This window comes from Triturus cristatus, chromosome 5_2 (genome assembly GCF_964204655.1).
Source record: "Triturus cristatus chromosome 5_2, aTriCri1.1, whole genome shotgun sequence".
In the NCBI taxonomy this organism is placed as follows: domain Eukaryota; kingdom Metazoa; phylum Chordata; class Amphibia; order Caudata; family Salamandridae; genus Triturus; species Triturus cristatus.
In genome coordinates this window covers 351,413,586-351,440,242 of record NC_140588.1, presented here as the reverse complement: position 1 = coordinate 351,440,242, position 26,657 = coordinate 351,413,586, and the positions used below count along the sequence as shown (strand labels likewise).

The following is a 26,657-nucleotide window of genomic DNA, read 5'->3' as shown; positions in this document are numbered from 1 at the left end:
GCATTGAGTAAAGAGTCAAGCTTGGCTCAGAAGTAGTATCTTCTGTTATCATTGCTGCCACAATGGTTCTGAACCAATTTAGTGATTACCCAAAGGGCTGTTTGCATGAAAGCAGTCGGATCCCTCCTGTGTTGCCTGGCCACTTTTACAGAAGTGACAAACGTTGAATAAAAAGGGATGCCCTTAGATCAGATCAAATGCTTGACTGTGGTGTTACAGAGTCAAGATAGGGCTGAAGGGTAATGAACAGGATCCCTCTGTGCTCGGTACAAAGAGGCTTCCTCCAGGCGCGCTACATACAAAATACACACTTCTAGAAAGATTTGTTGTGGCAGTGGGTAAAATGCGGTCTCCAAGCTATAGGCTGATGTTTGTCCATAGTCATAGGGTGCTGGTGCCAAATTTAGGTGCCCTATAATATTTCCATCATCAACTTTCTTAATAGTGGAGCCAAGACCAACATTCAGGCAGCCTACCAGTTACATGCACTGCTGCCTAATTTCCACATGCATCCCAGTTCCTACTGGTGAGTGGAGAGGTGTGGTGCAGCGGGCAGGGCAGCTGACTCCGGAGCACAGGGCTCAAGGTTTGATCCCCGGCTCCGGCAGCAGCTCAGCTCAGCACCATGTGACTGGGCAATAGTTTACTTAATTTCCACAATGGCCCCCAGCGCCTTGAGACCCGTAAGGGTGAGTAGTTCGCGCTTTACAAATACGGATCTACATTTTACAATTACATTTATCTTGCCAGCGGCAAACATGTTTGACAAAACAAGAGACAAATAAACGCATAATGGGGCTGGATGACGTTGCCCAGAGCCCCTATAATTAGGGGCTGAAAATGATCCCTTTGTATGCCACCCTTGTAAAGGCTTGTTTTACATAGTCAAGTTGGAAGGATACTTGCACTGTCTTGGAGGGAGGTGAGGACTGTGCAGAAGCAGATTTTAGCTCTTAAGATCTCCTTAGCAGGAACCAAGTTGAAGAGCCCACCAGTATCTATAGCACAGGGTAGTGGCTCTTGTGTCTTCCATCACGAGTTTTCAGTAATTGGGACTCTTTGCAAACTTAGAAAACACAACATCTACATTTATGCGTAATTGTGGGGGTGTAAACTCACAAAGTTTGGAAACTCTGCTACTAGATTTATTGTGCTGCATCTGTGCTCTTTAGCACACTCTCAACAGGTCACTGTAGTATTTGCAATCCCTCTATCCCAAGGATCTCCAGTTTCCCTGAGGAATTTTCCTGTTGTGGGCAAGTGATCTCCTGGTCCATGTTGAGCCATCTCCACAGTCAGCCTGCCTTCAATTTTATGAAATGATAAGCCTCACTCCTTTAAACTGGAATCTGGATAAGGCAGTGTCTAGGACTCAAAATGTCGTCGAAACAGTTGGGAAGCCATCCAGTTGGAATCTTTATCTCTGTGAGTGAAATACCTTTTTCCTTAAAATAGTATAGAACATGGCCAACCGTTTACCATGGCACACTTAATTGCGAATCTGGACTCCATTTGCAACGTTGTGTTTTTTTTCGCTTGAATGTTTGTATGTATAGAAACACAACACCAGCAATCTAATTCCACTCAATGTCTTCAAAGGCTATGCGGTCAATTCCTGCTGGGACTAGGTCTCACCCTTTTTGAAATAACAATTCTGGCAACATTTCTTCTGAGCTTATGTACCCTATGGCTATGAAATGTATTTTCAGCCTCTGGCCCGGACATGTGCTGCAAGGATAAGTATGGTACGTGCTCCAGATCTAAATAGATTTTTTTATCCCTTCTTATATTATTTCTATCTTTCATTTAATCTTATTAAGCACGAAATTGCCACTTTTTAACTTCAAAGAGAAAATGTTGCTATTTTCCTACGCCTTACTTTGAGGAGTTTTTATATTGTTGACTGTGACCGTAACGCATGTCAACGCATTAAATTCTAGTTCTAAATCTTATATTGCTCTGCCTGCCTCGGGCCTTAGTAGTGTTTTGTGGTTTTCGTCGAGTTGGCAAGTACCTTTTATTGGAAAATGTCTGAAGGTGCAGGACTCGGCAATTAACTGACGTCCATTATGATTGTATTTGAACTCCGTGTAGATGCTTTTTTACAGTTCTCTGCACGTTATTTTTTTTTTTGCCTCCCTATCTGTCTAGGCAGCAAAGTCAGTTATGGTGGGCTGTCGCATTACACCTTGCTACTTGGACATCGTTTGTTCTAACTTTGATACTGTTTTGTTATCGTATTCGGTGGGCTTTCTGCTTGGATGTGAACATAGTTTTAAAGAGTGACATTGCCTTTGGTTTATAACATTGATTTTAGCGTATCTCTTTTATTATTGAGTATCAAACGTCATATACATGCTTACTTTCTTCTTGTTCCTTGATTCTTGGGGTGAGCACCACCCAAAGGGGGCTGTGCGGGGTGAGGTGTTGCAGGTGATTATGAAAATAGTTTCATTACTATGCTAAGTTGTAAAGTGTGTATTTTTTTATTTCATTATTCAACATTATGTTTACATTGTTTAGTATCAGAGGACAGCTCCCTTAGTTTTGAAAGTAGAAATGCATTAATTTCGAGAAACTGAACGAAGCGCTGGAGTAGCCCAGAATGATGTGGCTTCTGTAGTCGAGTTTGCAGAACCCTTCCTCTGGGTATATTACTCTTTTTACAAGAAAAAAATCTTTTTTTTTTTTAGTTTGGCGTCACACAGATAACAACAACCAACAGCACATGGCTTGCTGAGATTACAATTCCTGACCACCCCCCAACAGCAGGCAGAGTGATCATTACTGTTACATTATGTAGCTAAAATGCATGAAATGATGCTCAGACATTTTTTCTCCCTTTTGTCAAAGGTTGTTCCCGCAGTCTCAAATAGCCCAAAAGTAGTTCCCAAATGTCCTTGGGCCTTGACGTCGATGGTAGCTCCTCTGCATACAGTTCCAGGTTCTCCTTACAATTCGCTAAGTCTTTACCCAAGGCTCGGGCCGGGGGAAGCTGCCCTGCTCTCCCAACTCATCGCCACCCTCCTCTTTGCAAGAAGCAACGGGTATTTTACTCTTTGATAAAAGCTTGTAGACATTCAACTGGCACGTTTTACTCAAAGTCTTGGCCTCCGTGAAGAAAGGAATCTGAACACTAGTGCCACTTTTGTACTTGTGCTGGATGTTACATTGTAATGGATGCCGAGTCTTTGAAATCAGATGTTGGAACTCGGTCCTGATGCATTGATGGACCCGAGCAAACAATCTTCTTTTTTAGCCTCCAACTGTAAGTTTCCGCTGGAGAATATTGCTGTACCTAGTATGAGATTTTTTTTAAGGTGTAAACCTTTGTTTTGGATGTAGGGAGAGACTAAAGTAGAATCCTAGGGAATCCAGGGTAAATGCTCTTTGGTGGATCATCTTTTGTGGTGCAGCCTGCCTGATATAGAAGCTCTTTTGGGTTTTCAGTCCCAAGCGTATTTCCTTCGTTTGTAATGATGTGGGGACCGAGAGAAACCTGCTGAAGATGCATGCCATGCCTTAAATAGTGTTAGTCGTCCCCCATTGAGGCAGCGCCACTAGATATAGAAGACCGAGCAGCAGTCCGAGAGCAGGTCTAGCTTCAGAAACTAGCACGACAGTCCCCTGTGAAGCACAGCACATGTGAAGCATGTTGATTTTGCTCGATTAGAAGAGACGATGTTGAATTGACTGAATTAAATCTCTTTCAATCCTCTAAATTTGAGGGAGAATAAGAAATTTGTGCATTCAGCAAAATGTACCTTTAAAATGTTACAGTATGGTTATTGTTCCTTCTCGGCTGGTCTCCTGACTCTTGGTGCTATCTTGTGACCACCTACCAAGAGGTGTAGGCTCACAGCGGGTTTGACAACCCCATGGCCCTCCCAGAAGGGACGCCTGCTATCTCGGCTCCTTGTGGCATGTTGTGAGCTGATTCGTGTTGACTGCTGCTCAGAGGTCGTTCATACTTGCTTCCTTGCTGTAAATGTCACAGCCAGCATGGTTGAAAAAAGCTTGGGGTGTATAAATATCTACACGCAGCTGTCTTGTTCGTAGGAATGGAAGTGTGCCTGGTCGCTAGACTACAGAAGACCACCATCTCAAATACTGCACCTCCGTTTCCACAATAGGAGATGATGCGCAAGTGGTACATTCTTATAGGCTGTGCCTCATTCCACATCAAAATAGTCAAATTTCCCCATGACCTTGAGTTTCGCGATCGTGTTGTATGCTCTACCTTGTTTAATGTCATGTTTTCTTTATATAACTTTGACTCGCTCACCGTAATCCCTTCAGTGTCAGGAAACTGCAATTTATGCATTCACCTTTTCTGTTTAAATTGTTCGGCGAGGTAGGCGGTCACTGATTGAGTTTGAGATCTAGGCATAAATTACAGGGCGAGATTTTGAATTGCCACAGGGACAAACTAGCCTTCTTCAATTGTGCAATTGATTAAATGACTACTGTCTAGTTGAGTGATGGGTACACGTGTTATCCCTACTACTAAGTGTTAACAAAACTGCAGTAGCAAGGAATAAGGAATGCCATGGCAGTGAAAGTAAATGTGGCCGAATAACTTGTTATTTAGAACAACTGAACTAATAAAAGTCAGTCTCCAATGTATCACTACAGTGCATGTATTACTACAGTGCAAAGGTCATATTAAAGTTTATTAACCCAGTACAGCTACATGGTCATGAGAAAAGCACGTTTTACTGCCTTGTAGATTGCATGTAACTATTACTATACACAGGAAAACACCTCTACAATAGTCAAGAGATCTCTTCAATGTAATTTTACCATACTCATATATATGTAACCCTTTGCATTCTGGTTAGGTAAGATATTTTTGTTAAAAATAGTACACATAAAAAACCACCATAGCGTAAAATATATATACAGATGTTCATAGTATAATCTATTTAATACCATTGTTGGTGGGTAGGGACCTCATGACTCACTCGAATCTTTGCCTTTTGTGAGTCATCGCCCCTCCCTACACTCGAGAATGGTAATTAATGGCCTATTACACTCTGTGCATCTGTATAACTATGATCTATCTCTCATATTCATCTATATATATTTTCCAAACATGCATATATGTGGATCTTCAAATCTCCTGTCATTCCTTGAAATTACAGACGCACAGACTTTTTGCATGATCCTTTTATTAAGCGCAGTCAATTCTCCATAACGCGTTTCGGCCATACCACTTGGGCCTTATTCACATGTAAAAATTAAAAAACTGTGCATCTGTGCTTGTCATTTGAGGAGATTTGAAGACATCACAGAGCAGTCTGACTCAATTTGGCAGGTACCCCTCTTGGTTTGAAGCATGACGGGGGCCAGCTGCCGCTTCTTTGGGATGGAGAAAAGTCTGGTTTGGAATAATACATACAGGACCTCAGTGATCATGATTTGAATATTCGATACACAAAAACATGTAGCAGTTAACCTACAGAATCTTTGGGTTTGAGCCTGAATGTTAAATATGATACGCTCCATAGAAAGGCACAGCAGTGAACTCTACCCTTCATAGGAACTGTAGGCACCCAAAAATGTTGAAATCGAGTATTCCAGAAGGCCAGATGCTTAGGGCCCGATGAGTGTGCTCCACAGAATAGAGCTTTCAAAGTGAAGGTATTAAGATGATGAATAGACTCCCCTTGTGTTCTAAATGACACCCTAACCAGAGCTCGATTGAGGGATAGAGATTCTCTCTTAAATCGGGGTGCAAGGAAAATGATCATATATAATGCGAGAGATTAATCGTATGACATGTTGTGCAGGTTTTTATGGAACACAATCTGACACATCTCGAAATTAAGAAAATATTTTAAAAAAGAATTGCCACATTTTGACCCATGATAACCATTTGAAGGAAGCTGTGGGCCCTCATCCCATCATTACTTACCATAGAATTGCAACCCAAGGCGATATCTTGACACACAACTTTAATGATTCTGGGAAAAGCCCCCGCAGACTGGTTAGAGAATCAGAGAAGAGACTTTGTTAAATGTGTTGTATGCAAAGCTTATACATTTGGCCACAATAAAGAGGAACATAGGACTTTTGAAGGTCGGAGTATAAAGATAAAGGAGAGAATAACATGCACTACGGAATTTGTAATATGTGCATTGGAATGTGGTTGTGAAAAACTGTATGCTGGCAGCACAGTTAAAAAAAAAAAACTGAGAGTGAGAGCTCTACAATATATCAAGGTGATAAAGAATCATGACAAATGATCCTATGGCCAAACATTTTATGGATGTACACCAGGATTCTTTAAAGGGATTCAAATACTATGCTATAAAGCGTGTGAATACACTTCCCTCAAGGGGCAATAGGGAACTTGAATTGAGAAAACAGTAATCAAAAAGGATTTTAATGCTGGGAACAGAGAACCTAGGGAGCCACAATAATGATGTGAAGCTTCATCTGCATCTTTGATATGTGTGGACCCTGCACAATGGACATGCTCCTTTTTGATCTGTATGAGCCATACACAATGGACAAGTGTTTGATCTTACTAATGATGAGTTATGAATATTCAAATATGAAAAAACTTATTTTGATAATTTAGGTCTTCCTCCGATTGCGAACTGTTAAATCAAGATTATATTATATGATGAATTACGTTTTAGCCAGCATAAATATGCTGTGGATTTTTAGTAATGCATGATACCACTTTATCAATTGAATATAAACGTTTAAATGATTGTACCTTGTACTTTATTATACCGATTGAGATTGTGAATGTTTACAGTGAGATTTATTATGTGATGAATTGGGTACTAGTTGGCACAATTGTGCTCTGAATTTGCAATATTGTACAATAGCACTTTAAGAATTGAATTTAGAGGCTAAAATGATTGTATCCTGGAGCTTATTATGGCTTTATTGAAAAGCATAAATGAAGTTTTGAGATTAGATGACCATAGGCACATTGCCATCTTAGAATGTACCTTAGGGGTATAGTAACCAAGAATCTATGGAATGCACATATGTACTTTATTTGGTACAACTATGCGGCATATATATATATGATGTGATCAAGGCAGGCAACTGTCGAAACGCGTTATGGCGGAATCGTTTGTGCGTGAATAAAATTTACAAATCAAGCACTGAACCTGGGTTCACTCTCGTTTGTCCTGGAGGAGATATATATATATATATATATCCACAACAACTTTATCGCGAAGAAACCCAAGCCTCTTGCAGCAGTGGGCTGTGGCGGGGACGCGAACCCCAAATCTCCAACACAATCGTTATTTTATCGTTCCGAAAAAACGATGCCACAGCCACGTCCTTTTCCATAGCGTGTTTATTAAATCATATATGCTTCTCCTGTCTGATTTGGACTTACAGTTTGGGCTAAAGTAATTTAAAGTATGAGCCCATAAAGGAAAAAAATATCTGGGTACGGCTCTAATGTTGATGTTGGTGGAATATATTTGATTCCATCTTGGTTAGCACAGTGCACTTTAACATCCAATAATGCATGTGAGTACCCGTATATTGGAACATGGGAAATCCCAATGAATACACGCTTGCATCTTGTTACAGACACGTTTGATTGATATACATGTAGTTTCTAGCATGGATGCTCATTTGCACATGCATATTTTTAAATTCTAGAATGCACCTTATGGTTTGGACTCATTGGGGGAAAATTAGTATCCAAACCTGAATGAATGCACAATGGCACTTTATATAGCACATTATGCAGTATAAACGTGACGATAAGAATATAATGCAGGAGATGAATGCAATATCTATAATTGTGATATGAAACCATATGTAACTGTTATTCAACAATACTATGATGTCAATTGTGAAATGAAGACTGTCAACTACTTCAAGACGATGGTACTATGAGGGCGATACAATGATTATTATAATTATGTTAAAAACTACCTGTTACTGATACAACATTGGTTTGGGGATTGTTTTTCTGGTAGGAATGAACATGGAAGATGATGACTTTAACGAGTTCTCACACGAGTTGACACACGATTGCTGGTCTAGTTTTTGAGAGCAGTGGAACTGGAAGAAGGACATAGTAGGAATTAAATAAGCTACATGGGCCCAGTGAAAGGCGTCATGCCAAAACATGTCGGCCGTTATTGGCATTGTGTTGCTGTTTATAATTAACTTAAATAAATTAATGTTGAGAGTGGAAATGAGATTGGAGTCCCTGGACTGATGTACTGTCAGCTAAAATAAGAGATGAAGGCTGATTTAATAATTTGCCATGCACCACTTCCACGTTGCGCACATACTATGTGGATTGTCTTCTATAGCAACACAAAAAATGGCGATTTTGACCAAAATGGGGATTTTCTTTTTTTCAGGGTGAGAGAACTTTTTTTTAATCTCTGACATTAACCAATCGTATACCTTGAAAAAAAATCAAATATGATTTACAAATGTTGCAATTTTGGAAATCTTGTTTCATATATATATATATATATATATATAAGATATACAAGAGCGGGCAACTCTTTAAGCCCAACCTGCAGCGTTGCAGCGTACTATACTCCACAGATCAAAACCTTACTCAAGATTGGATCACTTTTGTGTCACTCTGAATTGCTTTGCTTGTGTGTGTTGCTTTCTTCCATTTCTGTGTTTGGACCATCCACAGGAGCTTTTTGATTTCCCCATCGATAGATTGGCCATTCTCCCTGATCTAAGCAGAGCGCACCTTGACTTTTATCCCAATTGCAATGCTTACATTATTTATAACCGTATATAAAATGACTTACTAATACAACATACTTGCTCTTCAGAATTTGTGTAACTGCATAACGAGATATAAAAAAAAAAAACACAACATAATTAAATGACACGATATATACGACTAAAGAAATGATACACTATCCACGGTGATGGCATTGATAATGTTAATGCGTGTTTTAGGCATTCCTTCCAGATTCCGATTCGATATGGTATTTATTGCTGTTTTGCGACCAAATTCTGGTTGCAAAACAGTAATGCTTTACCACCAATTTAAAACTGGTGGTAACCCATTCGCAAAGGGGAAGGGGTCCCCTGGGGCCCCCTTCCCCTTTTAGAATGTTAAATAATGAAACTGCAAAGTTTTATTTTTTATTTTTAAACTCACCACGTTTTCCTTTAAGGAAAACGTGCTGCATGTTAAAATTTTTTTTAAAAAAAGTAAAATTTGCTTTAATAAAAAGCAATCATAGACACAGTGGTCTGCCGAACCTCAGGCCAGCAGGCCACCATCCCTGTGATGTTTGCGATTCGTAATGAGCCGCAAATTGCGACTTACCTCATTTAATATGCATTAGGTAGGTCTTGTTGCGACCCACCAGGAATCGCTAATGAAACCTGAAACTCAAAAGAGTTTCATTCATCAGGAATACCGATTTTCTCATTGTGATTCAGAGAGAACTGCAAATAGGAAATTAGTATTCCTAATGTTTGTACATTTGGTCCCATATGGTTTATGTAATAGAATTGTGTAAACTTGGTCTGTGTTTCACTGCTATATTTAAATTTTTTCCCTTGTTGCAGATGCTAGAGATATGGAGCAGCTGAAGAAGAATAATATTACACACGTTCTTTCAATTCACGATAGCGCAAGGCCTATGCTGGAGGTAAGGTCATATATTCTGTGATTGAGCTCCATGTTGCAGTCAAAGAAATGTGAATTTGTACCTCGGTTTTACAGACTGATCAATGACTTTATCCTACAGAAGAAGCAGAAAATCACAGATTTCTTCACAGTGATCACAACAGAAAGGCTGGGTCGTTATTTAGCACAAAATCTGATATTAACTAGCTTAGGCTAGTTCCCAACCTTTAGGTCTATCATGCCAGCATTATCTGTTTGCCAGAGCTCATGGAAGCAACAAAGACGGGTAAAGGAGAGCAGTATAGAAGAAGGGGTTGTGTCTCCGCCTCTTCATTGCCCATTCTCATCACCAATTGATTGAGCAGCTGTTGTGGGCACACCAATGAAATAGTTCCATTGCTCATAACTGATGGATACATTTTACCCAGACCATGTGTGTGATTATAGTAAGAAATGACCCTGCATGATGTACCAATTTAACAAATACAGTAGGAATTAAAAGTTTCCTAGCTATTGTAGTGGAAAGGTTCAATTCTATTTAGGACACGGAGGCGAGGATTCGGCTTTACTTTCTCCACCTTTTATTAACCAGCAGCCATTAACTTCATGAAGATTTAACAATAAACCACATTTCCCATTCGTCCTTGGGAAAGAAACAAAAACAGTCCATCCAATCAGGATGCTGCACATCCATATAACATTCCCTGTGGACTCTCTATCCTCCTCTTTCTTCCTGCAAACACAGACATCTTCTCCAAAGGTCACTCCTGTTTATTGCGATCCGCCCCTGAAAAAAGAAAACCATAGCGTAAAGTGTCTGTTTTCAGGTGACAAGGACTCAAATGTCAACCAACAGTGTGGAAATGTCAACTTAAACATGTCTAACAAGATAAGAAGTTCATAATAAATCATCATATTCATAAATTACATACATTTAATTAACTCAAAGCATATTGAAGCCTCTTATCACGTCGGGTGGGTATGCTAACCATGTTAGAAGAATGGGTGGGCTAATCCCCGCCTCCGTGTCCTTAATAAAATTGACAGCGACAGCGGATACAGTACCTCAGCACCCTTGCAAAAAAAGCATTATTTCAAATAAATAGTTTAAACAAGTTCAAATAGGAGTGCTCCTTTTCCACATTTTCACTTAATAAAATTGGAACTTTCTGTTGCGATAGCTAGGACATTTTTCATTCTATGTCAGGGCCCGGTGGTGAGGATTAGGCTCATTTAAAGCTTTTCCACCATTAGAGTTACCAGATTAGAGACTGGTTTAAAGTAAAAACTTTTAAAAGTAGAATCTGATGACCAATCTGCTGCATTGAGGATGGCCTTTAATCTCGCTCCCAAAGAAAAGGATTTTGATGCCATGGCCCTTCTCACCAAAATGAGCTCCGTACCGGGAGATATCAATACCAGCCTCTTGCAAGGTCCATCTGAAACATCTGGCAATATTAGGTGAAGAAACTGCTTTATGAGGTTTAGTGAGAGCTATCAACAACTGTCTTTCACCCTGAGAGCAAAGGCCTCCTGTCATAGACTTGTGCGCCTTTATTGCCTTAACATATAGTTTTGGACCATCTGGAAATGCTGGGTATAACACAATTTTTTTTATTACGTTTTGTTCTTTGAGCAGTATGAAAAGTTGCCCCTTTAGGGGTGAATACCCTACCTTTTGGATCCAGAGCTCTTACATTCGAAATTCTTCAGCAGAAGATCAGGCACAATCTGGTGGCTAACTTTGCCGACATTTGTTTCCTTGACCAGTATTTATTCGAAGGGCCATGACTTTAAAAGGCTCAATCTTATTTACATCCCATAACGTGGAATATCTGGGTTTGTGTGGAATCGATAACCTAATATCCCTCAGGCGATTGCAGACCACAGGGTATTCCGCAACTGGATGACCGTCTATCAACAGATGGCCTGCTGAAATTGCCAATCGAAACGTATTGATTGACCTGTAGGTCACACCTTCCGAGGCTAGAGCCGCCAGGAAATTGAAGACATGGACAATGTCTGCCCCCAAGGGATCCAATTGGCATTGGAGACACCAACCCAACCATCAAGACCAGGCAAACCGTATCTTTTATTCATGGTGTCTGCCAGGCTCCAGTGGGTAAAGAGGCAGCCTCTTGTGAATTGGCCGGGACTTTCCAACTTTCCTGGTAATCCTCCAGGCCATGAGACAGAGAGCCCGCTAGGACCAGGTGATGAAGATTGTCTTGGGGATTCCGGTGGAGATCCGGAAGTTTTGGTAGAGAGATTGGAAAATCCCAAGAAAGTGCCATCAGAGCTAGAAACCAAACTTGAGATCTCCAGACTGGGGTAATCACCACCAGATCTGCCCAATGTCTCCGAACTTGTGTGGATCATCTCATTATCATCGCAAATGGTTGTATCCGTGCTCCAATCTTCGAGAAACGCATTGGTTGATACTACGTTGGGGTCCAGACGCCAACTGCAATTTCTGTCCATATGGAAATCCAGCCGAGAGGCAAACAGATCTATGGAGGAGGGACACCACATGTCCTGTATCTGCTGAAACACTCGGGTATGTAGTTTCCACAGACTGACATTCTTCCAATGCTGGGAGTGCCAATCCGCCACTAAATTGGACCTCCCTGGAAGATGATGTAATGACATATAGAGCTGGTTAGCCAGGAAATAATTCTAAAATATTCGAGCTAGATCCGGAAGGGTTTTCAACCTCGTTCCCACCAGGTGGTTGACCTAGCATACCGCCGCTACATTGTCCATCTTGAGAAGGACACAACACTGAACCCTGCCTTTGGTCCAGCATTTTACTGCAGAAGAACCTGCCATTAGTTCCACACAGTTTATGTGGAATTCCTGATCTGTGGAAGACCATTTTCCTCCTTAACCCCTTCGCTGCCAGGCCTTTTCCCCTCCTGTGCCACTCCCTTTTTTGGCTATTTGGGGTAGTGCGCGCTGAGGCCCCTGTAACTTTTTGACCACATAAGGTATCCACGCCAAATTTGCGTCCTTTTCTTCCAACATCATGGGGATTCTAAAGGTACTCGGGGTTTGTGGATTCTCCTAGAGGGGTCACAGAAATCAGCCAAAATACAGCAAAATTTTGGGGTTTTTTCGGACAAATTGGAAAAACGGGCTGCAAATGAAAGCATCTGGGTTTTTCCCTGCAAATGTTATCAAAAAAGGGTTTGTGGGGATGAAATCACCATTTTCCCAGCGTTTCGGGGATACCAGACCTTTGTCAGAAACCCAACATTTTTTACACAGTTTTGGCATTTTTCTGGGACATAGCCTAATTTTGCTATTTTTTGTGCTTTTGACCTCCTTCCAGTTAATGGCAGAAATGGGTACAAAAGCAATAATGGATCCTGGAAAGCTATACATTTTCGAGAAGAAGACAAAATTCTGAATTCAGCAAGGGGTGGTTTGTGTAGATCCATCAAGGTTTTTTATAGAAACTAACAATTAAATATAGGATAAATTTGAAAATTAGTTGAAAAAAACAGCCTTTTGTGTCAACGTTTTCACCTGTAACTTCTTCTAATTATGACAGCTCTTTGAAAGCAATATACCATTACATCCGCTGGACATTACTGCTTGTGGGGATATATAGGACTTGTAGGTTCACCAAGAACCCGACGAACCCAGAGCCAAAAACTGAGCAGCAACTTGCAATGGTTTTTATTATGTACCGGGTATATAGTAATTATTCTGTAAAAATGTGTACATGGAAAAATCGGTATGAAAGACACCTATGTATTTCTGAAATGGGAGCAAAATATAGAGTTTAGAAACAGTAGATATTTGCACATTTCTGAAATTGGGAATACTCATACTAGCATGAGAATTATCAGTCATTTTTCAGAATGACTTCTTTTTTACACAATATCTTTCATTTGGAAGGCAGAAATGCATCGAAAGTCAATAGATAATAACAGTTCCTTTACAAATCTGAATTACCCTAAGTCTCCCGATAAAATGGTACCTCACTTGTGTGGGTCGGCCTAGTGCCCGCGACAGGAAACGGCGCAAAACGCAACGTGGTCACACCTCAATTTCGCAGTGAAAAATGACCCTTTTTTGGCAAAATGTCTAGCTGTAGTTTTTGAACCCTAGCTCTGCGGGCACCTTGGGAAACCTAGCAAACCTATACATTTTTTAAAACTAGACACCCAGGGGAATCCAGGATGGGGTGACTTGACTGCCTCCCAACAGGGTCTGTTACCCAGAATCCCTTGCAAACCTAAAAAATTGACAAAAAAACACATTTTCCCCATATGTCTGTGGTGGAAAGTACCGGAATCTGCGTGGATCCACAAATTTCCACCAACCCCGCGTTCCCCAAAGTCTTACGAGAAAAACGGTACCTCACTCGCGGGTACTTGGGCCTCCCACACGAGTGAGGCACCGTTTTTATCGGGAGACTTGGGGGAACGCTGGGTGGTAGGAAATTTGTGTCAGCCCGGTGATGCCACAACTTTCCCACACACAAATGTGTGAAAAAGGTGATTTTTTCCAGCTAAATTTGAGGTTTGCAGGGCATTTTTGTGGGGGGGGGGAGTGGGGGCATTGGCGTGCCCGTTTCGGGCAGCACACACCCTAAAAACAATTGCGCAAAAAAAACCCTGGTGTTTAGTGGGCTCTCTGCCCCCCCCCCGAAGGGGCAGATTAGGGGCCAATGCCCCATCTGCCCCCCGGGGGGGCAGAAAGACTGTGATAATTGGGGGGTGGGGTGAGGGCATGGGCCTGCCCGTTTTGGGCAGCCCCTACCCCTATTTTTTTTTTTTTTTTTTTTACAATTCCCTGGTGTCTAGTGGTCTTTTTGCCCCCCCCCGCGGGGCAGATTGGGGGCCAATGCCCCATCTGCCCCCCAGGGGGGGCAGAAAGGCTGTAATGGTGGCGGGTGGATGGGGGCATTGGCTGCCCGTTTCGGGCAGCCCCCACCCTAAAAAAAAACAGAAATCAAATACCTGGTGTATAGTGGGCTTTCTGCCCCCCTGAAGGGGCAGATTAGGGACCAATGCCCCATCTTCCCCCGGGGGGGCAGAAAGACTGTAGTAATTGGGGGGTGGGGTGGGGGCATGGGCCTGCCCGTTTTGGGCAGCCCCCACCCCTATTTTTATGGATAAAAAAATTCCCTGGGGTCTAGTGGGCTTTTTGCCCCCCCGGGGGGCGGATTGGGGGCTAATGCCCCCCAGGGGGGGGCAAAAAGACTAAATTTCGCCAAATTTACATGGGGGAACAAAGGCCCTTGCCCAAGGGGCAGCTCCCCCCTCCCTGGTGTCTATTGGGTGGATCCCTGCTTGGGGATCGCCCTCCTGTGGCGATCCCCAAGCAGGGATCCACTGGGGAGGGGTGCCATTGGAAAGGGGAGATTCTCCCCTTTCCAACGATACCTCTCCTGTCTTTCTACGTGCTCAGGGGGCTGAGATAGCCCCCTGAGCACGTAGAAAGTGAAACTGAAATGAGCCTCTTGGCTCATTTCAGTTTCACTTTCACTGTAATGACGTTGGCGCGACGTGCGCGCCGATCGTCATTACAGTGAAGGGGGGGGGGGCCTCGGGAGCTGGGGAAGCTCTTCCCCAGCTCCCGAGGCTATTTTGGCAGAAAGGGAATCCCTCTGGTGCCCGCACCAGAGGGATTCCCTAGGGTATGCCTCATGACGAGCTGGACTCGTCATGGGCACAGCGCGACTGTGCTCCATGACGAGTCCAGCTCGTCATGGGCATACAAGGGGTTAAGCGTATTCTACAAATGGAGAAGGCTTTGAACACCCTAGACTGGGCCTACCTTCGGAAAGTGCAAAATGGCACCCCCATAACACGTATCAAAATGGGGGGAGTGTTATCAGGCTCTTGTCCTGTGGAACAAAGCAGGGCTGTCCTATTGCTTCTGTGTTCTGCCTTGGCTGTGGAGCCGTTGGCGCAGTGCATGAGGGATGGGAACGGACTGTCAAGGATCCTTATCAATGCATTGCCCCATGGTTTTTTACTATACGTAGATGATCTGCTATATGTGAGTGAGGTGCCAATGGTACCACTATAGGTGCTACATGAGCTGGACAATGTTTGGAGAGTCTCCGGCATCCAACTTAATAGTACCAAGTCCCTAGCGTTCCTGCTCACTGAAGTAGGGGTGTGTTACAAAGACGCCTAAAACAGGTAAGTGAAGATTCAGTCTCTTTATTCTGGCCTCCACTGTAGCCTCCAACGCGCATCGCACAGGTGAAGCGACCAACAACACTGCCAGTCAGGCTGCTCTTGTCAACATTCCAAGGCAGTCTCTGGCTCAACTGTAGGAACATTCCAAAGGGTGTAAGGCGGCAGGGCGGCAGAGAGAGAGAGGGAGAGACCATAACAGGAATGTAAAAATACCATATGCAAACTAAGTCAAGTCAGGGAATTATAACTGGGTGCCTACGATGAACTCGGACATAATGAATGGTCTGTCGCTCGCAAGGGATTCCAAGTACTTGGGCGTAAGAATGTACTGAGAACAAGAAGACTTTGTCCAAGGGAATCTGGGCCGAGCGATTGGTGCAGCCAGGGTGTCTGCAGCCTTCTGGACCAAGTTGCCCCTCTTTCAGGGTATGCACCTTGAACAACAATCCCTCTCAAGACCCTTTAAAACCTAACCCGTTTTCATGCCGCGTGTCTAGTATCTAAAATCCAAATATGTCAACTATTGTGTAGAATCGAACAGTCTGCAAATCTTCTATCTTTTAGAGTAATGGCGAGGATGCTGTGCTCATGCCAAAGGAAACAGTGTACATGAAAGCCCACAGGTTTCCCATTAAGAAAATGTTTCTGCAGAATGCAGTACTGTGGAATGCACCAACATTGATTTTGTCATTTTAGGCATCTCCTCTACTAGTAGCAGACTATCATCATCAGCTTTGTGTATAGGTCTCAGTTGCCCTCCCAGAAGAGAGCGATAGTAGCCAAACTCCATTAGTCATTTGACACTGTTACTAGGAATGCAGCTCATATAACCACTTTGTCACAAGTTGAAGGTGTGCAGATAAATAATGTAGCTCCACATAAGCTACTCTCAATGAACCGAAGGGTGATCATGGGACATCCTCTACCTTCTGCCACTTAAGATTAGGGTGGTCATGAGTGACTCCAGTCCCCTGAGAAAGGGAGGCTTGGGAAAAACCGGTATTATTTGGAAATGGCAGACAAGTTGAGGAAGGCTTAATAAGCTGGGGTGGGCCACCCTTCCAAGCACAGACTGACCGCATCTTTCAAAGCAATATAGAATTGCATATGACCCTTTAGTCTTACTCCACAGAATAAGTTGTCCGTTTGATGCATTCACACACAATAGTATTTGAATGAGACTGGAGCCCAGAGAAGCAACGAATAGAATGTTTAGTGCACCTGTCACAGGGAGAACAGAAACGATCTGTTCCAGTCAGCAGAGAGACTATTGGTCATTTTGAATGGGGAGGTCAGATTTAGGGGTTTGGCCTACAGCAGTATATTGCCATGGTCGACTGTCTTTTTAAGTGTCTAGGGTGTATCCCAATACCCAATGTCTTTCTGAGTCATGGAGCCTGTATTCCAGTGTTTTAAAGTCTCTCTATGTCACGTCACATTCCCCATATCACAATATTAATGCCTCCCATACAGGCTCAATTTCGCCCATGGAATCCTCATTTAAATTATTTGGTTAGGTGTCATCTGTTGTTTCTCTGATGGCGGTGTCTCATAGCGTGGCTATCTCGAGGTGCCAAGTGGGAATACAGGTGTATGCCTACTCCAATGTAGTATTGTTCATACTGGGTTGTGGTCCACATTCTAGCCCAGATACTCTACATGTCTCTCCTGAAGCTTTGCATGTCTTAGCAGATGGCAGGAACTAAACCCAGCAAGCACCTGTCCTGCCCGCCTGTTGTTTGATTGCAAGTGCCGCCACACATCTTGCAGCAGCCAACAATTCAAACAGTTCTAAAGGTTTATGCTGATTTCTTATTTTGGTTGCTATGTACCAATATTGGCTAGAACCAGTCTTGTGCCTGAAGACCCACGTAATTAAAGATGCCCCCAAAGAGGTAGTCTAGTGTGCTAATGCTGCTCACATCCTTGCTACATCTACAAAAAGTCAACAGGAAGAATATTATGAGCATACACTGTAATAAATGCGATACGGCCTCCCACCGTTCAGGTGCCTGCTAACCACAATAACCTCCCTGACCGTGTGCACGGACATGCTTTCAAATGGGACCAGGTCCTCATAAACACATTGGAAGCATAAGCAGTAACATACTTCTGGCCTCCTCGCCTCTCTGTAGTCTAGCGCCTTTGATCTCTGACAAATATGTCCCTTGTAAAAAATGTAAATGGAGTGTTAGGGGATTTCAGGTATGCTAGAACTCTGTGACACTTTGATGGTCCTGCCATACTATTCATTCTTGTTTCCTGTCAGGAAGGTGGAGTCACTAAGGGCCCGATTACGAGTTTGGCAGTGTGGGAACAGGACCGCCACACAGCAGCCTTACTCCCACACCACCAAACCAGTGTGCTTGCCGCCCACCATATTGACTTTTACAGACACAGCCAGTTCTTTGGCAGTCCCACGCGGTGCATATGAAATATGTATCGCAATAGGAACGTCAAAGGCAGTCCCTGCATTGCATGTACTGGTGCAGTCCATGCTGTGCAGGTACTTGGGTGCATGCACACAGGGGTATTGTGCCCCCCTACATGCACCCCATGGCCCTGAGGCAAAGGGGGCCTGTAGGGCCTCATTTCTTTCCTCTCCGCCACGGTTTTCATGGAGTAGGAACCACCTTGAAAACCATGGCGGGGAGGAAACTTGTAATATGCTTTGCGGGAACGCAGAAGTCCCGCCAAGCAATTTGGAGCCTCAAGATCGCTGCGCCACCACCAGGGATCTCTGTCGGTTGTGGCGGTGCAATGGCCGTCCGATTGCTCAAGTTGTAATAGGGCGGTCGGACTGCTGGTGCGGCGGTCCATATGGCACCATAGTCGTAATCTGCCCCTAAGAGGCATTGTAACTACCATGACCAGACCTATTTAGGAGCACACCATTTCATATACTGTGTTCATTTGTGTGTAGTCATCCTACAGTTCGTATTAGACATTAGTTCTGTTTCAGGTTCGGGTGCCCATTTATTCAGTCCATTCAGATGAAGTGCGGTAGTTGAAATAATTACAGAACAGCTCATCGGTGTCTGGTCCTGAGAACGAACTTCCTCAGGGTTTTTAATAAAGGGCATAAAACTCATTGTATGTAGCGTTATGAAATCGATTTCTAAAAAGCTTAACTGAGAGAAACATATCTTTAACCTTTACATTTTGGAAAGTACGCCAAAGTTTTTGTTGTTGTTTTTTTAGTAAAAGGAGGAGAGTGCGATGACAATTTATTCTCTACCACACCCACTATCACACGGTTAGCCTCGTGACACTAGTACCCACATCCAGGGGTGATGGGACATGGAAGGCAGTACTTCGCGGTCTCCTGGGGTAGGCCTATCTGGGGACTCGGACATAAACTAGCCAAGGCAGTTAGTCACAAGTAGTTAGGTTAATACAACATGCTCAGTCAAGAGACCAGTAAGATCTTGAAAAATAGAAATATAATACGTAAATAGAACTAGAATACCTGTGTTTGATTTCATTAGAATGGAATTAGGCCTCGGATTCCACGCCACATGCCCATTAATAAAAAATAAAAAAAAAGTAAAATGTGGGGAAGCGCTTCACTCTGTGGAGGGATGCATCAGCCAAGAGACCAAGGTCAGTCATAAAGGTGGCTACCCGCATGCAGGATCTGAGGAGGAAATCCTACCTGAAGTGGTGTTTCCAGATGTTTCTTGTATCCTCAGGGCGGCATTGATCAATGATTTAGGGGTGTAGCTTGGTCAGTAAAATTGTGTGTGTGGGGCGGGGGTGAGCTTCTGATGTTCCGGCAATCAGGCTGGCATATAATGTTTAAATACATTATAGGACAAGCAGGTTGCATGAGAGGGGCCTAAGGGGCAGTGTAAAGGGAGAGGAATGCGTATTGGTAGACGTTCTAAGAGAGAAAACACAATATTTTGTTAAATAACCAATATTTTTTAAAACCGAGAGTGCGAGATTGTGTGTTTTGTCTGTGTGTATGTAAAAATCCCCGGTGAAATACGACTGAAGGCACCTGTACCCAACTATTTGAAAATAAATCTGTTACTTGGCAGAATACTGGGGTCATCACCATGACACACCCTCCCACTAGTTCATCAGCCATTGTAGGTGTCTCTGAATGACCTGGCAAGTCTGCTCCTTCATGGCCTGAGGACTGTTTGGAGTGGACGTAAGGGTCCCTGCAAATCGTTTGTGCACCCGCCTGCAATGGTGCCTTTAGCTAGTGAATGCCCCCACTCATTCATCTTCTATTTGTCACCTGGTCAATTGCAGGGAGATCCCCGGGGGGATATCCAAGACAGCCAGAGGTGTGTGTTCCCTTTATTACACCGTCGCTGCTGCCCAGCCCGAGGACACTTGCTGCTTCCCTGTGATGCAAAAATATCGTAATGGATAGTTTCCCTTGGACGTAGGGTAGGTTGATAAATGACTCTCCATATTGTGCAGAATGTTGAGCTAGTAGCTGAGGACTGAATGCAGTTCGGTGGGTTAAAGTTCATAGTATGCAATGGGGTGCTTTGTAGATGTTTCTAGGATGTAGTGTATGGTGAGGCATTTGTATCCATAGAGTACAGACAGTTGAGTGTGGTCGTTCTCTGGTCTAATTAAATAATATAGTGAGTTAGTGCCCCTAGGGTGCAGTGAAGTGCCATGTTTTGGTGGCCTTAGACTTGTAGTATAGTGTGGTGGGTCAGCATACCGAAGAAGTGGTGTAGGGTGGAGGCTGTAAGTCACTAGGATGCAGTGTAATGTGAGGGGCTAGTTACCCAAGGGTGCAGCGCAGTGTGGTTGGTTAGTGCTTCTAGCATGCAGTTCCTCATGTTGAATATTTCTCACTACAATAATACGGTGCAGTTGATGTGTGGGTATGATGCAGTGTTACATGGAATATCTGTGCTCTGAAAATGTAATGCCGTGTGGTGGTTTGGAGTACCTAGGTTTTAGTGCTAGGGAATGGTAGGTTAATGCCCCAAGGTTGCAGTGCCATTCGATGAGTTTTTTTACCTAGCAGATTTTATTATGTTACGTGTGTGCCCATGATGACGTGCACAGTGTTTTGCAGTGTAGTGCGAAATGCACATTCCCTGAAGATGAAAGGTAGTGTGGTGGGCTTGTGTTGGAAGGATGAATTGGAATATAGTGGGCTAGTGCCCATAGACTGCCGTAAGAGGTGGGCGTTATTGTCCTTTCTATGAAGTGTATTATGATATGTTAGTGTTCCTAATGTGCAGTATTGTGTTATTAGTAGTTATTTGTAAAGTGTGTCTTCAGTCATTGCCTTTGGCTTTTGGTGCTGTGCTGGGTTATTGTCCAAAGGATGCAGAGCGGTGCAGTGTGTTGGCATGACTTTGTGTTTGTATGGTGAGTTAGTGTCTCTTGCACAATGTGCAGTGTTTTGGGCTTGTGCCTCTGTGATGCAGTTGATTATGATGGTTTAGTATATCTAGGAAGCAGTGTGATGCGTGATCTGTGTACCCCTAGGAGACCGTACTATGCTGTGGGTCAGTGCCCTTCGGATGCAGTGCATGTAGTGTGATGAGTTAATGTCTTAAGGAGGGGACATCGCACAGCTGAGCCCACATGCAGTCCCAACAAATCCTTTTTAGATGTTTCAGTAGCAGTTAAAAACCACAGAGGCATACTGTAATGATCTTTACAAGATACTGTGTTGCCCCATTTGTTTATAAAATGTCCTGGCAACAACTTCGCTGGCTCCCCATCTAGATATGCTTTGTCGACTGTTGAAGCAATGCTTTTCCATGGGAAAGCAACCTCAGATTTGTGTTGCTCAGTTAGGACTTTAATTAAGAGAGCTATAAATTCCAGATCTTCAATCAAAGTGAATTTACACAAATATAAAGATAAATGACGTAGCCAAAATGTGGCTGTCAGAATGATGCTGTAGACTATTTAGCGCATCACGTTTGCACCTGACGGGCTTCTCACTCAGTGAGCAAATACTGTCGCAAGATGGCGCTAATGTGCTCACAAGTAGTTCTCAATGTTTGTGGATCGCGTCTTCTCTGCTGATGGCCGAAATGTTTAACACAGAGAAGCTGTGTTTGTGCGTTGATTCCCAATTGTGCTTTACTGGTCGTTGTTGCCTTCTTAACAAGCATTCACAGCAGGGTGACCAACTGGCATAGGTGCAAATTCAGGACGGTACGTGAAATTCAGGACATCTGAGAAGCCCACATCCACCATCTACCGAAAGCACGTAAACATGCCAGACCCCTTGGTGAAGCTCCGGGAGGCTTGGTCCCGCGACATTGGTACCCTAGAGGACGACGATTGGCAGGACGTCTTACAGAGCCCGCGGGACATCGCTATCCGTCCTAGATTTCGATTGGTCCAATTGAAAATCCTTCACTGTATATATTACCCCCGCACACACCTATTTAAGTAGGGTAGGGCTCCGTCGGCACTCTGCGTAAGGGGTTGTGGGGGGGAAAGGCACCTTCTACCATATATTATGGGAATGTCCTGAAATTATCCCATTCTGGACCAAGGTTACGGACACAATGTCGGAGGTTGTGTTCGACTCCATCCGGATGGAGCCGAGGTGGTTGTTAATGATGGTCAAGGGGGACACAGACTGGTCGCGGCATGTTGAACTCTGGCTTGCACTGGCTGCGGGGGTCGCTAAAAGAAACCTCGCCAGGGGATGGGGTTCCCCGACGCCCCCGCACTGGGAGCAGTGGTGGAGGGACGTAGACTGGTGCCAAGGAGCGGAAGAGACTATATATAAGAGCAGGGGATGTACCAAGAAATGGAAAAAGATCTGGGGGCCCTAGAGGCGCTACAGGGACTCTGGGAGGGAGGTCGGGGAGTGATTTTGCAATGTTGTGTCCGCCTGTTGTGCTGTTGTCTTGCATCGTTTTTTTTTTATTTGCCACATCGCTGCTACCTGATTTTGTTTCTTTAACACTGTATACTGTGCTATGGTACTCAGAGTTGTATTGAATAAAAAGATTTTCACAAAAAAAATTCAGGACAGAAGGTCAATATTCAGGACTAAACTTCGGGACAAAAGATAAGTTTTACAGACCTATCAGAGGAAGTCGTGCGATAGTACAAAAGTAAGTAAGTAAATAGACAACCACTTAAGTACAAGTCAAAATGCATTTATATTAGGTTGAAACAACCGTGCACTTTACGTTTTTTCAGTATGCTCACAGCTTTGAGCAACTGTGCAGGTCTTTTTGTGGTATTTCATATGATAATAATCTATTTATATGGTTACTGCACTGGGTTGTCCAGTCTGATATTTTGTTTATAACTCATGGTCCTGAGCAGACATGTTTTTGTGAGAGAAGCGGTCAGGGAAATGTACTCGGATAGATTGTTACTAGCATCTCATATCAGAGTGCCATTGTGAGATGTAAAGCGGCACGCATAGGTGAACTAAATGTTAGATGCATGATGTATAGAGTCCACACATAAGCACACAGCAAATACAGAGTAGTAACACATAGGCAAGGGAGTAGCCAGAACATTTAAATATTTAAATACCTCCCACTTTAAACTAAAGCTCTTATGGCACCAAGAAAGCAAAGTAAGTCATCACAACCCTCCCCACAAGAGCTCTCTTGTCGAAGGATCTAGCCATTCATCCTTCCATCAAACCCCTGATATCCACCATTTCAAATTTACATTCTGGCATCCATCAATTCATCATCCATCATTCAGTCTTTCACCATTCATTCTGTCTTTCCATCTGTATGCCCATCCATATCCAAACCTTTTCAACCATTTGCAAACCTATCCATCCTCTATCCTTCCATCCATTATTTCACTCATCCGTCCTCCATCCACGCTTTCACTCATCCATCCATCATCCTTCTAGCCTTTCACCCAATCCATCCTTTAATTCATCCATCCACTCTTCCACCCATCCATTCACTCATCCATCCATTAACCCTTTCACCCATCCTTTCACTTACTCATTCATCCACCCAGTAACTCATCCGTCCACCCATTCAGCTTTTCACTCATCCATTCATCCATCATTTCTTCCATTTCTCCACCCTCCCTTTCACTCATGTATGCATTCTTTCACTCATCCATCTTTAAATTCTTCTTTTCACTCATCCAGGCACCCATTCGCCCATTCATTCTGCCAATCATTCATCCTTTCACTCACTCATCCATCCATTCATCCTCCATTTCTCTTTCCATTCCCCTTTCACTTACCCACCCACCCACTCAACCATTTACTCATCCACTCATGAATCCATCCATTGACCCTATCACTCATCCATCCTTTCACTCATCCATCCTTTCTCTCATCCATCCACCCTTTCACTCATCTATCCATCCTTTTGTCCATCTACCCTCACTTTCACTCTCTCGGCCATCCTATATCCACCCTTTCACTCATCCATCCATCCTTTGATTGATCATCTACCCTTTTACCCATCCATCTACCCTTCCACCCATACATCCATCTATTTACCCTCATCCATCCTTCCACTCACGCATCCATCCATCCTTTCTGTCATTATCCATCCGTTCACCTTTTCACTCATCCATTCACCCTTTCACTAATCCATCCAGCCATTTACGCATTCCTTCACTTATTCACTCGCCCACCTTTTCACATTAATTATGAGCTGAGCCTTTCCAGGGCCTTTAGTGGGATGAAAAAACTGGGGGTCTCTCCAAGGGGCATGTCTGATGTAAGTAAGGGTGTGGCTTAAAACACCTAAGCTAAAAATATGTGCTGAGCATGTGTATTTTGCTGTTTCTATCATTACATCCAGTAACATTAGACCTACAACAAGCCATGACTATTGGCTTTGTCAATGGATGTTAGTTGCATAAAATAAATAAAAATGCAGCAACTATGGCTTTGTTGTATATAATATTAAAAATGCTTTGGCTCTGAAATGATGAGGCTGTGTAGGAGCTATAACCTCTTCTTTTTAACTTCTTTTGCCAGCTTCTTTTCATAAACTGGCACATAGCAGCATGGATGTTTTTGTACAGTTTGTTTTGTACGTTTCTTCCATCTAACCCTAACAGAATGTCCTGCCCTAGAGCGCGGCAGGAGGAGGCCACCACCCGTTGTAACAGCTCAAACTGGCCCATTGTCATTCTGCATGTGACAATTGGCCGCATTCAGAATGACAGTGGGCGGGTGGGGCTGCTCTTGTGCTCAGAGGATGAGTGCGAGGCAGCCCCATTAGGGAGCCGAGGCCTCTCGCAGGGGAACAGTGCTACTCCCTGCAAGGCCCAAAATTACGGACAACGGACGTGAGGTCCAAATTATGGACGGTCCATGAAATTTACGGACGGTTGGTCACCCTAATTCACAGTACCATTCGTCCTGGCTATCTATAGAAAAGTTGTGTGCAAGCTTGAGTGTACACAAAGTGGTAACGTGGTCAGCAGTGCAGGGTGTTGTTCCATACATCATAAAACTTCCACTGCACGTTACACCCAGTGCTTTAAATGGAGATATAGAAGTGCAGGTACTCCCTATCCAGAGTACCGGTTTACCGTCCCATTAAATGTCTTGCAGCAGTGCTGAGAAGTGCAGGTACTCTCCCTTTCGAATGAAAGAAGTGCAGGTACTCCATACCGGGCAGCACCTGCCCATGTAGAGCACTAGTTACACGTATACGTGTATGTGAATCACCCTCTTTTGACACCTGTCCGACAGCTGTTTTTTTTGTGCTAGGAAGGCCTGCAGAGCTAATTCCTGTACATTGCCAGTGTTATACTTTAGGGAGTGTTGGTGAACTCTCTTTCACCGTTGGCCAGAATAAATTGGCGATATGAATGAGGGTGAGGGAAGAGGGTGGTGGGCGTAGAGGGGAAGGGAGTGGCAGGTGCATGATACGCACAGAGTTAAGTTTCTTTTGCAGACACGAGGCAGGTACAGGCGAGGCAGGAGTAGTGCATGCTTTCCCCTCACCCAAGTACCGCAAGTGGATCATAGCTGTAAGCCTTCCTCATGTACACAGGTACAACACAGTGGCGTAATGAAACTAGACCCCCCCCCCCCCCCCCCAAAGTACATGGAGGGGGTTCCTCACCCAACCCCCCTCCCACCCGGACCAGTCATGTTTGAAGCCTTTGGTTTGCCTTTTATTGGGCATTTAGCAACTCTGCCTGCATTTCAGCAGGGACTGGAGGGTGGGCAGAGAGCAACCTGCAGATGAGTCCAGTGAGTGACTGCACCCGCCTGCAAGAGGATGCCAGTGGAGGGGTGCCTGGGACCCTCTTTCCCTTCCTTCAAATGTTGCCCTTGGGGGGGAGGAGTTGAATAACAATACGCCACCTCAGTGATTGCGTCTCCTGGTTGCCTCTGCACCTGCATTTGTAATGTGACAAGGACGCAAAGGCAAAGTTTTCCCTCATTTGCATGGGGCCACTCCCCATGCAAAGAAGAGAATGCCCCCTTGGGATTGCATTTAGTGCCTGCGCAACCTGTATTACAGAAAGACGTAATCAAGCTTTTGCGGCCCCTTCTGTAATGCCAAAATGCCCCGGGAGCACCAAAAGTGGGCCACACGCCAGTTGCACCCACGGGTCCTTTCAATAATGTTAAATGTTATGTTAAAATATTTTATAGCGCGCAATAGTTACTCCGAAGAGTGTCCCAGCGCGAGCCCAAGAGGAGGAGGAGCCTAGGTAGGAGCAAAAACAGATGAGTTTATGGAAACAAATAAGTTTTAAGGAGGCGCTTAAAACCGTCAGGGTCCTGGGTATTGCGCAAGTAAAAAGGGAGAGAGTTCCAAGCAGCGGCAGCTTTGACAGCAAGAGAGCTGCCCCCAATCCTAGACCGGGAAAAGCGTGGAACCCTCGCAAGTAAAAGAGCTGATGACCGGAGGGTTCTGGCCGGCACATAGAAGGCGAACCGCCTCTGAAGATAGATGGGCCCCAAGTTATGA

The 26,657-nt window shown here is 43.8% G+C and overlaps 1 protein-coding gene across 1 annotated transcript in view; it reads left to right on the top strand.

Annotated features, from left to right (window-relative positions):
- The window catches only part of DUSP22 (dual specificity phosphatase 22), a 377,647-nt gene that overhangs the window by 95,675 nt on the left and 255,315 nt on the right, over nucleotides 1–26,657 (top strand). Inside the window, exon 3 of the mRNA XM_085607156.1 lies at nucleotides 9,547–9,629. Within this exon, the coding sequence (XP_085463282.1) occupies nucleotides 9,547–9,629 (83 nt within the window). The remainder of the gene's footprint in view (nucleotides 1–9,546; nucleotides 9,630–26,657) is intronic.